General features: G+C 35.6%; 1 protein-coding gene across 1 annotated transcript; it reads left to right on the top strand.

Annotated features, from left to right (window-relative positions):
• The first annotated feature begins 8,911 nt into the window (after nt 1–8,911).
• On the top strand, nt 8,912–10,545 carry LOC120281696 (trihelix transcription factor ASIL2-like). Its single transcript, XM_039288397.1, has one exon. The coding sequence runs from the start codon at nt 9,409–9,411 to the stop codon at nt 10,252–10,254; it is 846 nt and encodes a 281-aa protein (XP_039144331.1). The 5' UTR covers nt 8,912–9,408; the 3' UTR covers nt 10,255–10,545.
• Nucleotides 10,546–14,089: the final 3,544 nt, after the last annotated feature.

The raw sequence follows: 14,089 nt of genomic DNA, 5'->3' as shown, positions 1-14,089 counted from the left end.
TCTAAATCATGTTCAAGATGCATATTTCAACCGTTGACGAAGACCAAAAGTCAATGAAAGTCAAAGCGCGTTTTTCGACTAAATAGTCGGAAAGAGATAAAAGGCTACAATCATTATTCCGTTAAGATGATCAAATTTCAAATCCCTTTGTACTCTCAATGAAGTTTATGGATTCATGTTTATTGAAATGAATAAAATGTATTTGTCACAATTTGTTTTCTTATTCACACTTATTTTTTTAATCGGAGGTTCCTGTGACAATGTCCAGGATAATTAACATAAGGGGCTTGCCCCTAATGGAAGTCATGAACTCACAATCTCTTGAAGTCTATGAAATATTAAAATTTGATCTTTGATCCATGCTTTTTAACCGGTCAATCCTAATTAAAGGCCAGGCGGAAAGAAAGGAGCCCACAAAGTCTGGCACGCCCTGTGGGGACATGACTTCTCCTCCCATCTTTGAACTTAAGTGTGAAAAAGATGTTGATTAAAAATATATCAATGCTTCATGTCTCATCGTTACCTTATTGGAATGGGGCACGAAGTAAAGTTGCTTTATGACTCTGTCCATAACGGGTCATTGGAAAAAAAAATCAAATCAAATCAAAATCAAAGTCAAAGTCAAATTTTTGTGATGCCAAACTTTATCAACGTTATGCTAAGTCTGCTACCATCACCACCAAGCTCATATACAGACTTGTCAAAAATCCATGATTGATAAGATTCGGTTCTAGTCAAAGGGGCAAGTCACCAAATCTCATTGAAACTGAAGATTGAGATATATATATAAAAAAGAAAGAAATAAAAAAAAGTTTTGTTTCTGAAGTCACGGACATTTGTCTTTGGTTGACTTATTTCATAAAGGGGGCAAGTCCATAAGAAGTTGCAGGGGGCACATGGTTCCATATCCGCAGTTCTTGCCAAAGTTTCTAAATAAAAAAAACAAAAATAAAAATAAAAACAAAAACAAAAACAAAAACAAAAAACAAAAAAACTACAACAACAACAACAACAAAAAGGGGAATTTTGCATGATGAAGCAATGCTCTCGAGGAAAATGTCACCCACCATGCATGCATAGTGGATCCCATCTTTTCATGTATAGAGGATTCTTCTATGAGTTTTCCATGTTCAAAGTTTGGCATGCTCTTCTATATTTTTCTCTAACTTGGGTGTGTAAGTATGCCTTCCTATATCGTCAAGCCTTCCTATCTCTCTGGTTGGTGAATCATCGAGTTAGAAACAAAATTTTTAGAGCAGATGGAGTTAAAGAAAACCCTAGAAATTGTGATACCTACTTGTAGCTCCTGATGGACAGCAAGCCGGTGCAACAAAAAAACATACATGAAGGCTGGTGATGGGCCACCCATTTCGCACACACATGCTATATCATAGGGAAGTAGTTTCAATGATGTATTCAAAACAAAAAAAAAATGTCTAAGTGTTGAAAGCTAGAAGTTTCTTTGATGACGTTGCAAAAATGAAGGTGTTCATCGGGCGACCAAATGATCTTTGATTGTCCTTAAATTTCTTTCAAATCGTAAAGACACGTTTAGTATTCAATCTGAACGGTTGAAATTTGATTTCAAATCTACTTAATTTATGGAAGAGAGTAGGACTATGGGTCATGATCCATGATGTCGTTTCTCTACGCTCAATGTTAATTAATGTGTTAATCGGACCATGCCGCAAATTTGGATCAGCCTGAAATTTTTTGTGAAGATTCTAGACCTGACAAGGTTTAATATGAACGGTTATGATTGAGCCTCAAGTCCACCAATTATCAAAGTGAAATCGCAAATCATACATGAAATTCATTGATGATTGTCATCACACTATATACAAATTCTAGCTCAAGATCAGACGGTCTTAAGAGCCTCAATCCTTCTGAAATTTTTTCTACACAATCAAGGTATTCTGATATTCAATATGAGCGGTGACAATTGCATTCTAAGTTCATATGACTATCATAAAAAATTCGGCAATCCAAAGGTAGAATCTGCATAAATTCCTGCCCAGCTACCTTGTCATCAAGTCAAACATCGCCATACCAAATCATATTCAATTTTAGTGAAAATTTTTATAGTCCTTTTTAAGGTCCTTATCTCCAAGATGTCGGTGGAGATTGGGTTTTGAGCTCATTTGATCATCATAAAAATTTTGAGTTCAGAGACCTTGTATGTTTAGTTCCCTGTACACCCATGGTGCTATCAAGTTGACGAATGGCTGATAAAATCATTCCAGATTTGGCTGAAAAAGTTTACAAATACAAGGCTCTCATTCAAAAAGATGGTGAAGATTATATGCAAAGCTTGAGATATCCATAAATAAAGTTCAAGATATTTATTGCTAAGAAGAAGACTACAACGACATGGAATTTCATTCCATTTATTGGACTAAGCTAACAATGATATAAAATAGCTAATGTCTTAAAAAAATCAATATAAAAAAAGGAAGATAAATTAAACTAAAGTCGTGATTTCAATTTCTCAAAATTGGCGATAAGTTCTTCAAGTGATGATAAGTGTGAATCGTCACCCCCTCTGAGTGCTTCAAGTTTCTCTAAGACAATAGCCAAGGATTTGTCTACTTCTTCTATTGGAGTAATGGACTTTAATAAGTCCAAACTTGAGTTGATGAGGTACATGTCTTCTTCTTCTTGAGCTTTCAACTTCTCTCTTTGGGCTTCCAACTCTTGTAGCTTCTTTTGCGTTTGTGTGAGCCTAATTTTGGCCTCGTCGATGCTTTGGGTCATCACCATAATCCCTGATTTTCTTTCTTTAATGTTTTTTGCACTCCTCATCAATTTCTCCTTCTCTTTCATGTTAGAACCTTTTCCATTGTGCTTCATGTCTTGAATACGCTTTGCAATGTCAAGCACTTCATATACCTTATTTCTTGTGGCCGAAATATCCACCCCAAATAGCATCATGGTTCTATGAAGTTTGGTGATTTCTTCACTTAAGACTCCATGCTTGTGACGATTTCACCTTGTGAATGAAATTATTCACCCAAAAGTTTTGTGAGATATGATTTTTGTCACTAGATTGAGGATGATATGAGCTCATGGATGTAGTTCTTGTGGTAAAGTCCTCCTCATGTTTTGGAGAACCCTTTGCATGAGGGTTATCATCAGCGGAAGTGGTTTTTGGAGTTGAGTCTTCTGGAACGGGTTGAGCATAAGGGACAGCTTCTACTTGAGGGCTCTCCACTGGAGGATCGACATCAAGGAAAGGTGTGTAGTTATCATCATCATGTGCAAAATCCGAGTAGAGAGAGCCATGCTCAGAAGGAATTGCCTTTGAAGAAGAAGCTTTATGAGAACCTAAAATAGAGAAGTGAACTTTATTTTAAATGAAGTCATCATCAAATAAATAAATGAATAAATAAGTAAATACAAACTTATTGGTTTAAACTCGGGTTTTGGGATGCTGACTTGTTCTTCCTCACTCCTATTCGGATCAGGAACTAAAAAAACTGAGAGGGAATAAATGAATGAGCAAATAAGTAGTATAAAAAAAGAGGGAAAATAGAGAAAACAATAAGGCATACTATGATTGGGCGCTTCATCAGTTCGAGCCCTTTCAAAGAATGCGTTGACTCCATCGGGGAAGAGGCATCCCGTTTGCTTTGAGAGGGATTGTCTTGTTCATTGAGACGATTATAGATTATAGATGGGTTTTAGAGTTGGGTGCAAATGGTTTGACCATTGTTGTGCATAAAAGTATAAAGGCTGCCCTACACGTTTTCGAGATGGGATGTAGAACTTTGATCCTGATTTATTTCGAGCAAAGTGGTGCCAATAACCCACCAAGAGGCCAATATCTTGAGGATGCTTTGACACCTGAATGTCTTTTGGAAAGCCTTGGTCGTAACCAAATTGGCGAGCAAACCTATGCGGATTGTACTATTGGGCGAAGATATCCTTGTTGAGGTGCAGAGGAAGTATGCTCTGACGAAGGGCCATAAAGTACTCTGACTGAATTGTGTTGAGCATATTTTTTCATTGGGTTCTTTAAAGTCTTCACACCAACCTTCATTCTTGAATTCGTCACAAACAAATGGGCGCCATCTGAGAAATCCTTCATTTCTTAACATATTCCGAGCTCTTTTATGACTGAAAGTGCATGCTCCTACACGCGATAGGAAGGCCATGGTGGGGAATTCTCGCAATCTGTCTATATTTCTAAGGCTGTCACTTGGTGCCAGCATAAGAGAGTAGGCTCCCAGAAAGTGAATATCGATCCAACCGTAAAAATAATATGGGAAATGTACAAAAGTGTTGGGTGACCCTTTACGATGTGAAGTTATGATATCTAGGTTGGTACAAAGACACGCAACACAGCTGGAGCTAGAGATAGCCTTGTCCCTTTGGCTAGTTTGGATGCCATTACAAATACTTCAGGACGCATGAAAGAACTTCTACAAGGCAAGACGAAACGACAAAGCCATAAGCTTAGGAAAGCAGCCAGCATGCACTCTTCTGAGGCTTGAGGAGGAGGAGGAGCATCATCGTCTACCGCAAGTTTCATTTTCCCATGTTGATTCTTGAAGAAAAAATTTTCCCATTGAATATGGGTAACTTTGTCTGATTTTGTTGAAGTAGCATCACTAATCCACTAGTAGATGTTGAACAGGTCTTTCAAAATAGAGGGATATGCCTCTTCAGAATAGAGCATGTGAATTGGAGGGACATATTCTTCATAGAATTCTCCTATAATTGGTAGGCCTCCAACACACCTGAGGTCCCAGAGAGAAACTCCAATCTCTTTAAAACGAGTTACAAAGGTGTTGGTCCTCGGACACCATGCTTCAACAAGACTTTTCACGACTTTTCATGCCAGCTCTTTTAAGTGTCTCATATGATCTCTTCATCACTATAGAAGCCCATGTTTCGTACATTGGTGGATAAGGAGTATAATAATGAAAAGGAGATCTCCCAGTCCATAAGTCAATTGCGGGATCGGTGTTCACCCAATGGCCAAGTGTCTCTAAGTTGAGATCCGACGGGGTGGATTCATATGGGTTCAGTAATATAACCTGTTGCGCGCTTCCTTTGTGAAAATAAGTAGGTGTTAGTTCACCTATCTCAAGGAAGGCGATCGGTATATTGGTCCACTCGTCAAAGTCACTTCCCAAATAGCGGAGTGGTCTTCCTGAGTTTTTGGAATCGATGGGATAATGTCCCAGAATTGATATTCCATCTGGAGCTTTATCTTGATCATCATACGGTTTGAAGAGGGTCTCTATTAGCTTGTCCTTTGGGGTCTTGTCCTTTGTGGTGGGAGACATTGGAAAAGCTATAAAAATATAATAAAAAATATATATAAAAAAAGAGAGACAATAAGAATAAAAAAAATATTATTATATTAAAAAAAAAGAAGAGAATTGGTTGCAAAATTCAAGATGACATGTTGTGCAAAGTAGATATGATGTTTGGATGCCAAGGAAAATAAAAGAATAAAAAATAAAAAATAAATTAAAGATGGTGTACTGGATGCCATTAAAAAAATAAATAATAAAGATGGCTTTCGGTTTCAGCACCGGGAAAAAAATAATAAAAGGGCATGTTGTCCATATGAGAAAAAGGGTGTTCACGGTGAAAGGAAAAAATAATGAAAATAAAAGCAAAAGAAGCATATTGTTTACCAGTAAAGGAAAAGGAAAAAAATATAGAATACAAAGAGTGTGTTCTGGATGAAGGAAAAATAATAATAATAAAATAATAAAATAAAAGGAAAAGCATGTGCTCGCGGATGATGAAAATAATAATAATAAAATAAGAGGAAAAAGCAATCAAATCATGTTTTAAATCAAGTTCAAGATGCAAATTTCAAATGAATCAATAAATGAGCTCAACAACCTCAAAGCTAAGGCTTTGAAGAGTTCACAAGCATAAAAGCCGAAGTTCATGGAAAGCCAAACAAAGTTTGTGATTCATCAATGAAGACAATCTACAACTTGAAATTCAAATCAAATTCAAGATTCAAGTTCAAATACCCAAAATGCAAGTTTCAAAGTTCAAAATGCAAATTTCAAATGAACCAACCAATGAGCTCAACAACCTCAAAGCTAAGGTGTTGAAGAGTTCACAAGTTGCAAAAAGCTTCACAAGCATAAAAGCTGAAGTTCATGAAAAGCCAAACAAAGTTTGTGATTCATCAATACAGAGAATCTACAACTTGAAATTCAAATCAAATCCAAGATTCAAGTTCAAATGCCCAAAATGCAAGTTTTAAAGTTCAATATGCAAATTTCAAATGAATCAACCAATGAGCTCAACAACCTCAAAGCTAAAGCGTTGAAGAGTTCAGAAGTTGCAAAAAGCTTTACAAGCATAAAAGCCGAAGTTCATAAAAAGCCAAACAAAGTTTGTGATTCATCAATGCAGAGAATCTACAACTTGAAATTAAAATCAAATCCAAGATTCAAGTTCAAATGCCCAAAATGCAAGTTTCAAAGTTCAAAATGCAAATTTCAAATGAATCAACCAATGAGTTCAACAACCTCAAAGCTAAAGCGTTGAAGAGTTCAGAAGTTGCAAAAAACTTTACAAGCATAAAAGCCGAAGTTCATAAAAAGCCAAACAAACTTTGTGATTCATCAATGCAGAGAATCTACAACTTGAAATTCAAATCAAATCCATGATTCAAGTTCAAATGCCCAAAATGCAAGTTTCAAAGTTCAAGATACAAATTTCAAACAAATCAGCAAATGAGCTCAATAACCTCAAAATTAAAGTGTTGAAGAGTTTGCAAGTTGCAAAAAGTTTCACAAGCATGATAGCCGAAGCTTATGAAAAGTCAAACCAAGTTTGTGATTCATCAATGCAGAGAATCTACAACTTGAAATTCAAATCAAATCCATAATTCAAGTTCAAATGCCCAAAATGCAAGTTTCTAAGTTCAAGATACAAATTTCAAACAAATCAGCAAATGAGCTCAATAACCTCAAAATTAAAGTGTTGAAGAGTTCACAAGTTGCAAAAAGCTTCACAAGCATGATAGCCGAAGCTCATGAAAGTCAAACCAAGTTTGTGATTCTTCAACATAGAGAATCCACAGCTTCAAATCCAAATCAAATCTAAGATGCAAAAATCAAATGTCCAAGTTTCAAATGAATCAACAAATGAGCTCAACAACCTCAAGGATATAGGGTTGAAGAGTTCGCAAATTGCAAAAAAAGCTTCACAAGCATGAAAGCTGAAACTTATGGAAAGTTAAATGAAGTTTCAAATCAAGTCCAAGATGCAAATCCAAATATCCAAGATACAACTTCACAAGTTTCTAAATCATGTTCAAGATGCATATTTCAACCGTTGAAGAAGACCAAAAGTCAACGAAAGTCAAAGCGCTCTTTTTGGCTAAATAGTCGGAAAGAGATAAAAGGCTACAATCATTATTGCATTAAGATGATCAAATTTCAAATCCCTTTGTACTCTCAATGAAGTTTATGGATTCATGTTTATTGAAATGAATAAAATTTATTTGTCACAATTTGTTTCTTTATTCACACTTATTTTCTTAATCGGAGGTTCCTGTGATAATGTCCAGGGTAATTAACATTAGGGGCTTGCTCCTAATGGAAGTCATGAACTCACAATCCCTTGAAGTCTACGAAACATTAAAATTTGATTTGTGATCCATGTTTTTTAACTGGTCAATCCAAATTAAAAGCCTGATGTAAAAAAAAAGCCCACAAACTCATTTAACTTTTAACATTTCATTAGGAAAAAAAAATGGTTACCATCTTTTCAACTTTCACAAGAGAAAGATCAAAATATTTGATATAATAATTAAATAAATTTGGAATATAATTCATTTAAAATTTTTCCCCTCCATAATTATATCTATTTTAGAATCTATTTTTAAAATTAATTTAAATATTTTTAATTATTTAAATACTGTTTTTAAATAATGATTGTTTCATCATTATAAATTTTATATATTATGGTGCAATTTAACACCATTAAAAATTCATTTAAATTATTTGAATTCTTTAAAGTAGTATTACCATTTAAAAGTTTCATAACATACATTTAGGTGTTTGATGATGTAACAAATCAAAGTATTTTGATTTACGAAAAATAGAAATAAAGGTTTGCATCATCTACACTGAAAGAGATAAGTAAAAAAATATACAGATATATAGAGAAAATTTCTCAACCTATTTGAAAAATAGTTCAAATAGGTAAACTATATTTTTGGTTGTGTATAATGTAGAGAAAATAATATAAAGTCAAGGGTGGATTTGTAAATTGACTGTAGTGAAAAATTTTTAAGTAAAATAAAATGCATACATTTATATATAACATGATAATTTTTTAATAAAATTTGAATAAATAATTTTATCATTTAAAAATATTCCATAGATATCCCTTAAATAATATACTTATAAATACAATCATTTTTCATATATATATATATATATATGAGACTTTTTATAGAGAATCTTTTGTCATCCTTTTTTTTAATTCTACCATATCTGATTTAACTTTGCTTGCTTTTGTGCATACACAACCCTTTGACTAATAGACAGTGTATCGCTTGTACATCCTTTGAATAGACTAACCATAGACTGATCAGCAGATGTATCGCCAATATGATCGGTTGAAAAGATGATTTGCCTACTTTGTAAAAAAAATTTATACCTTTATAAAAAACAATGCATTCATATTAATATTTGATTATTTGGTTTTGAATGAGTAAAACATGCATTTTGCATTGTCCATCATAGAATTAGAATTTAATATTTTCTCCAAAAAAAAAAAAAAATTTTTTTTAAAATTAATTACCAAGGGTTACTTATGCATGTATAAGCGGATCTGACCCGACCCGTTAGTGGGATCCTCACCCGTTAACAAGTCGCTTTCCACCCAGCTGCTACCCCGCTCCCCAGGTGACGCGTCCCTTCTCCTTCCTCTCTCTCTCCTTCTCACACTGCCCCTATCCCCTATACTTTCTCAAACACCATTTACCATACAAGATCCACGTGGCATGAGTAAACCAACTAACTCTAACTCCTGCAAACTACTCCACCAATACAAGAATGCCACGTAACTAAAAAAAATTACAATCCTGTCATATCTTCACAGCTGATCTCACGCACCACTACCAATCCCAATCCGGCCACCACCGTATCCTTGCCCACCACCGCGACATTGCCGGCTCACCAGACAGCATTCACCATCACACATGACGTGGCACCTAAAGATCAGATGATATCCGAAAATTAACCAATAAGAATACGCCAGCTCAGCGATCAAATCCCATTGCTGTTTGAATCCAAACAGCTGATCGTATGAAACCGCGCGGAATCCCCACCACCGCCACCACCGCATCCACCACCCCTTCATGGCCTCCTCCCCACCGCCACTCCAAACCCTAACCCTAATTCTAAACCTAACGTGATGACCGCCGGGCCCTCATCGGAGCGCCACCTCACGGCGGCGGCGGCGCCGAGGAAGTCCACCCCGGGCCAGCCATGGTCGCACGCCGAGACTCTCGCGCTTGTCGCCGCCTACGAGGATAAATGGAATGCCTTACGCCGTGGCCAGTTGAAGGCTCAGCAGTGGGAAGAGGTCGCTGCCGCCGTTGCCGCCGCCTGTGGCGGTGGAGCCGGTGAGTCACTCTCGAAGTCTGGCACCCAATGCCGTCATAAGATCGAGAAGCTCCGCAAACGTTATCGTGCCGAGCGTCAACGCCCGATCCCCTCTCTGTGGCCGTACTTCGCTTCCATGGATCGCCTTGAGCGAGGTCCTCTTCCCTTATCCTCTCGCCCTCCTATCCTCGCTCGCCCCAGCCTCCCGTTCTCCTCCCCTGATGACGATTCCTCTGACCCCTCCGATGGTGAAAGCGATCGAGGAGGCGGCAGCAATACGCGGAGCATCAGCGGGATCATGAGGGGATTCTCGCCTAGGGTTCCAAGGAACCCAAATTTGGGGAAAAGGATGGATTTTGATGATGAGGAGGAAGAGGATGATGACTCGGATGATGGGGAGGATTCAGGGCGTGAGGGAAAGATAGGAGCAATGACAGGGCTGGCAGCAGTGGTGAAGAGGTTTGCAGAAGGGTTTGAGAGGCTGGAGAAGAGGAGGATGGAGATGATGCGGGAGGTGGAGCGGGATCGGATGGAGATGGAAGCCCGCCGAGAGGAGATGGTGCTGGAATCACAGCGCTGCCTAGTCGAGAGCATTGCCGCTGCCTTCGCAGCCGCAGCTCCTCCGGCGAAGAAGGGCAAGAAGTCAGAGGATTGATTTGAAGTCCATTCATCTGAGGTGAATTTTCTACTGGATAAGCAAAATTTTGTTTGAAAATAATTCATTTACATGCTTGATTCTCTAGTCTTCTTGGATTTTTATGTGTTCTCTAGCTCCCTCCATTAATGGTGAATCTTGAAGTTTTAATTTATGCATAATTCTTCTTTGTTTCCGATGCTTGTTTGTAGTTCGGAAAAGTTAGATTTTTCATGCTTATGTATGTACTTGTTCAATTCCTAATAAGAAAGGCATGGCAAAGGAAATAAAGAAGGATCTTGTTGGTATCTATATACTATGTATCAGTTTAGCTTTGAAAAGGTGTAATTGCTTTGTGGGATTTTATGCTACTCTTCCTTGCTTTGTTTGTTTGTTTGCTTCTTTGTTTTTATCTAATCATTGGTTGATGAAAAGAAAGCAGAAAGGTATTGCAATGGGAACAAAAGAGGAACTTGTTGTATATATATATAGTATGTATAGTTGATCTTTGGAAAAAAGTGTATTTGGTTTGGAGATATTTGTGGTTTTTGACCTTGCTTCCTTTATTTGTTTGTTTGTTTGTTTTTGTTTGTTTGTTTGTTTTTATCCGATGCTTGATTGACTAATGAATCAAATGGTAATTGATAGCACAAATTGCTATATTGCAAAGGTTCTCTCTCTCTCTCTCTCTCTCTGTGTAATTCTGAAGCAGTGTTTAGGTAGTTCAAAGGTGTATTTTGAATTAATACGTATTATATATGTATATACATATATAGCCAAATTGCTTGTTCTTTTTTATCTGATGATTGATTGATAATGAATCAATGGTAATTGATACTGGAAATTGCTTTACGGTGAAGGTTCTTTCCTTGCCGATAGAACTTAATTTTTAGGTAGATCGAAGCTGTATTCTGTTTGCATGGATGACAGGTTGCATTCATTAGTTATAAACTGATGGGTATTGTGATCATCCTTCATCTGTACAGTGGTCATCATAGAAAACCTGTAAGGCTGTAACCTTTGAAACAAGTGAAACTTTAGAAAAGGCAAGACTATAATAGAGAATCCAATATACCACAATAATTTTTCATCAAGTTCTCTAGGATTTTGTGTAATAATGTGCATTTAACTCCAAGTATGGATATCATGCCATTGACATCCTAGACCCAAACGAAATTCTAGACCACACTAATTATTGAGATGATTCTAAATTTTCTAATTGTGAAAGGACTGTTGTCATACCTAGTTATGCTGGTCTTCATGCTTGGTCACTGGTTGGTTTGTGCCTTACTCAAGGTAATGCATGAAAGTGTTGTGCTGAAGACACTCCTCTCTTTTCCTAGCTTCCTACACCACTCCATTTGTTAATCTGTCTTTATGGTCGCAAAGCATTTGTTATTTCGTAGAGTTCTAAAACCTATGTAGCATTGCCAAGTGGGAAAAACAAGCACAAGCCACGTCAATTCTTTATTTTTTCTATGCACTATCACAAGTAAGTCCCCACTATCTGCAAAATTTGCATTCATCTCTATAATTAAGCCTTTTTTAGCTTGTAAGATTGTCCTATAATTGTAAATTTAGGTAATTTTCCTGTTTGCCCGACATAAGAATCTTTATTTTGTTTGCTGAGCAACCAAGATTTGATCAATGGTCTTGTTCCTTTATTGGATTGGAATTATAACTTGTCTAGTTCTTATATTCTTCTGAAGATGACAAAGTTTTTCTACTTCATTAGCACAACAGAAATCCTTTCTTTGGAACCAAGAACACCATAGAGCACAAAATGAATTATTTTCCTAATGTAATTAGAATTAGGTGCACAAGTACTAGTTTCCTGGTAGAATACTTTTACAATGCCGGATATTTTGTGCAGCAGAATGTGGTAGCTGGATTTTGTATTCTATATATTTGTATTTTGTACTCTGAAATTGCAAGAGATCCCTTGCATCATTGGTTCTTGTTCTCTTGATGAACATTTGAGAAACCTAGTTGTTGATCCAACAGATGGCATTTAACCGATAACTTTAGGACTATCAGCCTCTATTGCTCTGTTGTTTATAAAGTTCAATTCATCTCTGTTCTTCAAGTAGAGTATCTTATTTCTTATATATGTGCCATTTTTGTGAAATGCTCATGATCAACATTATCACTTTTGAAAAGTAGGTGGAAATCATCATCTCTTGTTTAGATGCATATTTATCCCCGAAATTACGTACTGCGAATCTATGATGTTGTTTTTATGTGAATTGTTTGAAAACCTTTGAGAAGCCTTCATTTATGCAGCTTCTGCCGTGTGTTGAATAACACCTTCACTTTTGATGAATTCATTCATGTTTAATATGTTTGGGACCAGGAAGGAGTCTATGATCAGAAACGATCCTTGTAACTTATATCAATGTATGTTTCAGTTTCGGCCAAGTACTAATTATTTACACTCAAGGATTTGACAATGCAGGTGTTTTCTGATTGTTCAGTTTTGAGTAAGAACTTATCATAGCCTTTTCTTTTCTTGTAATTTGAGATCTAATGATTTAATTCAGCACATAAATTTACAATCTTTGATACTTAGATTGAGATTTTTACTGATGAACTTCAGTAATATTGTTTTTTAACATATTTGTTCTTAAGAAAGTGATAGATACTCTGATGGTTTTTTTGTTTTTGTTTTTGTCTTTTATTTATTTATTTATTTTGCCATAAATTAGTTGGTCCTTTAAATTTATTTTATAGAGATATGTATACCGATAATAATAATTTTAAAAATTAAATATATCTGCAGGTATTGTTGATTATGAAAGTTGATGTTAGAACTATCTTTATTTCAAATATAAACTTCAATCTCATTTTTATACCAAATTTAATTTGCCCACATTTGTGCTTGTTTTATATTTTGATTAGAATCAGAATTTAATATGAGCTTAAAAATGTTTTTTATAACTTCACAACTTTATGATATGAATTGTTTTCCTAAGGAAACTCTTATATAGAATTGAACAAAACTCTAATTTAATTAATATCAGTTCAAATAATATTAATATCTTTTAAAAATATAATTATTGAATATAATGATTTAAATGATTAAATTTTATTTAAAAAACGATGTTTGGATATATATATATATATAATATGAGGTTCACAAATCTTTTACATGTTAATTAGGATTGATTAAATTAATTTTAAAATCAATAAATTCAAATAATTCAGTGAAGAGAGATCATGTTGTTTGGAAATTTGTCAATCTATCATATGAAACATCTTAACCTTTCCTCATGAGCGTGCACAGAAACAAGTGAAGAAGATAGAGAGCGATAGACACATAATGATGTGGAGACAGAGTGTCACATGCCTGAACAGTGCTCAAAATATTGTACTTGTGTGGACAAGAGAGAGTGTTGGTGTTTATAATTTTTATTTCTAATAGGGTGACAGTGCGGCTCAAAACATTTTAAATGCTGTACATCCTACTTGACACCATTCATAAGTGTATTGTTCATATCGTTTTTCACTGTTCACAAAAATTATTATAGATTTCTTTATCTATGAATTATTTATCCCATTTTCACTATTTACAAAAAGTCACTATAGCACCCTATGTCTCATAGGTGTTCAATTTGAATTCAACAATGGACTTGTGAACATTTGTAGATGACTAGTCCATATATATATATTTGATAGATGCGACAAGCTCAATAGTTAGAAGAATTGAATATTCGGTCTTGTGCTCTTTCATTTGATCGTGCATTCTCATCTCGGGGTATGAGGATTGGGTTGCAAATCTGCTCCCTAATAAGAGAACGAAATAAAATAAATAAGCAAACTAATGACCAAAACAAACCCAAAAAAATACATTAAATAA

This window comes from Dioscorea cayenensis, chromosome 18 (genome assembly GCF_009730915.1).
Source record: "Dioscorea cayenensis subsp. rotundata cultivar TDr96_F1 chromosome 18, TDr96_F1_v2_PseudoChromosome.rev07_lg8_w22 25.fasta, whole genome shotgun sequence".
Lineage (NCBI taxonomy): Eukaryota > Viridiplantae > Streptophyta > Magnoliopsida > Dioscoreales > Dioscoreaceae > Dioscorea > Dioscorea cayenensis.
Note: the sequence above shows the minus strand (reverse complement) of the source record. Positions and strands in the feature narration are given on the sequence as shown.

Coding starts and splice junctions, on each gene's coding strand:
- LOC120281696 (XM_039288397.1), top strand. CDS start 9,409: ATGACCGCCGGGCCCTCATCGGAGCGCCACCTCACGGCGGCGGCGGCG.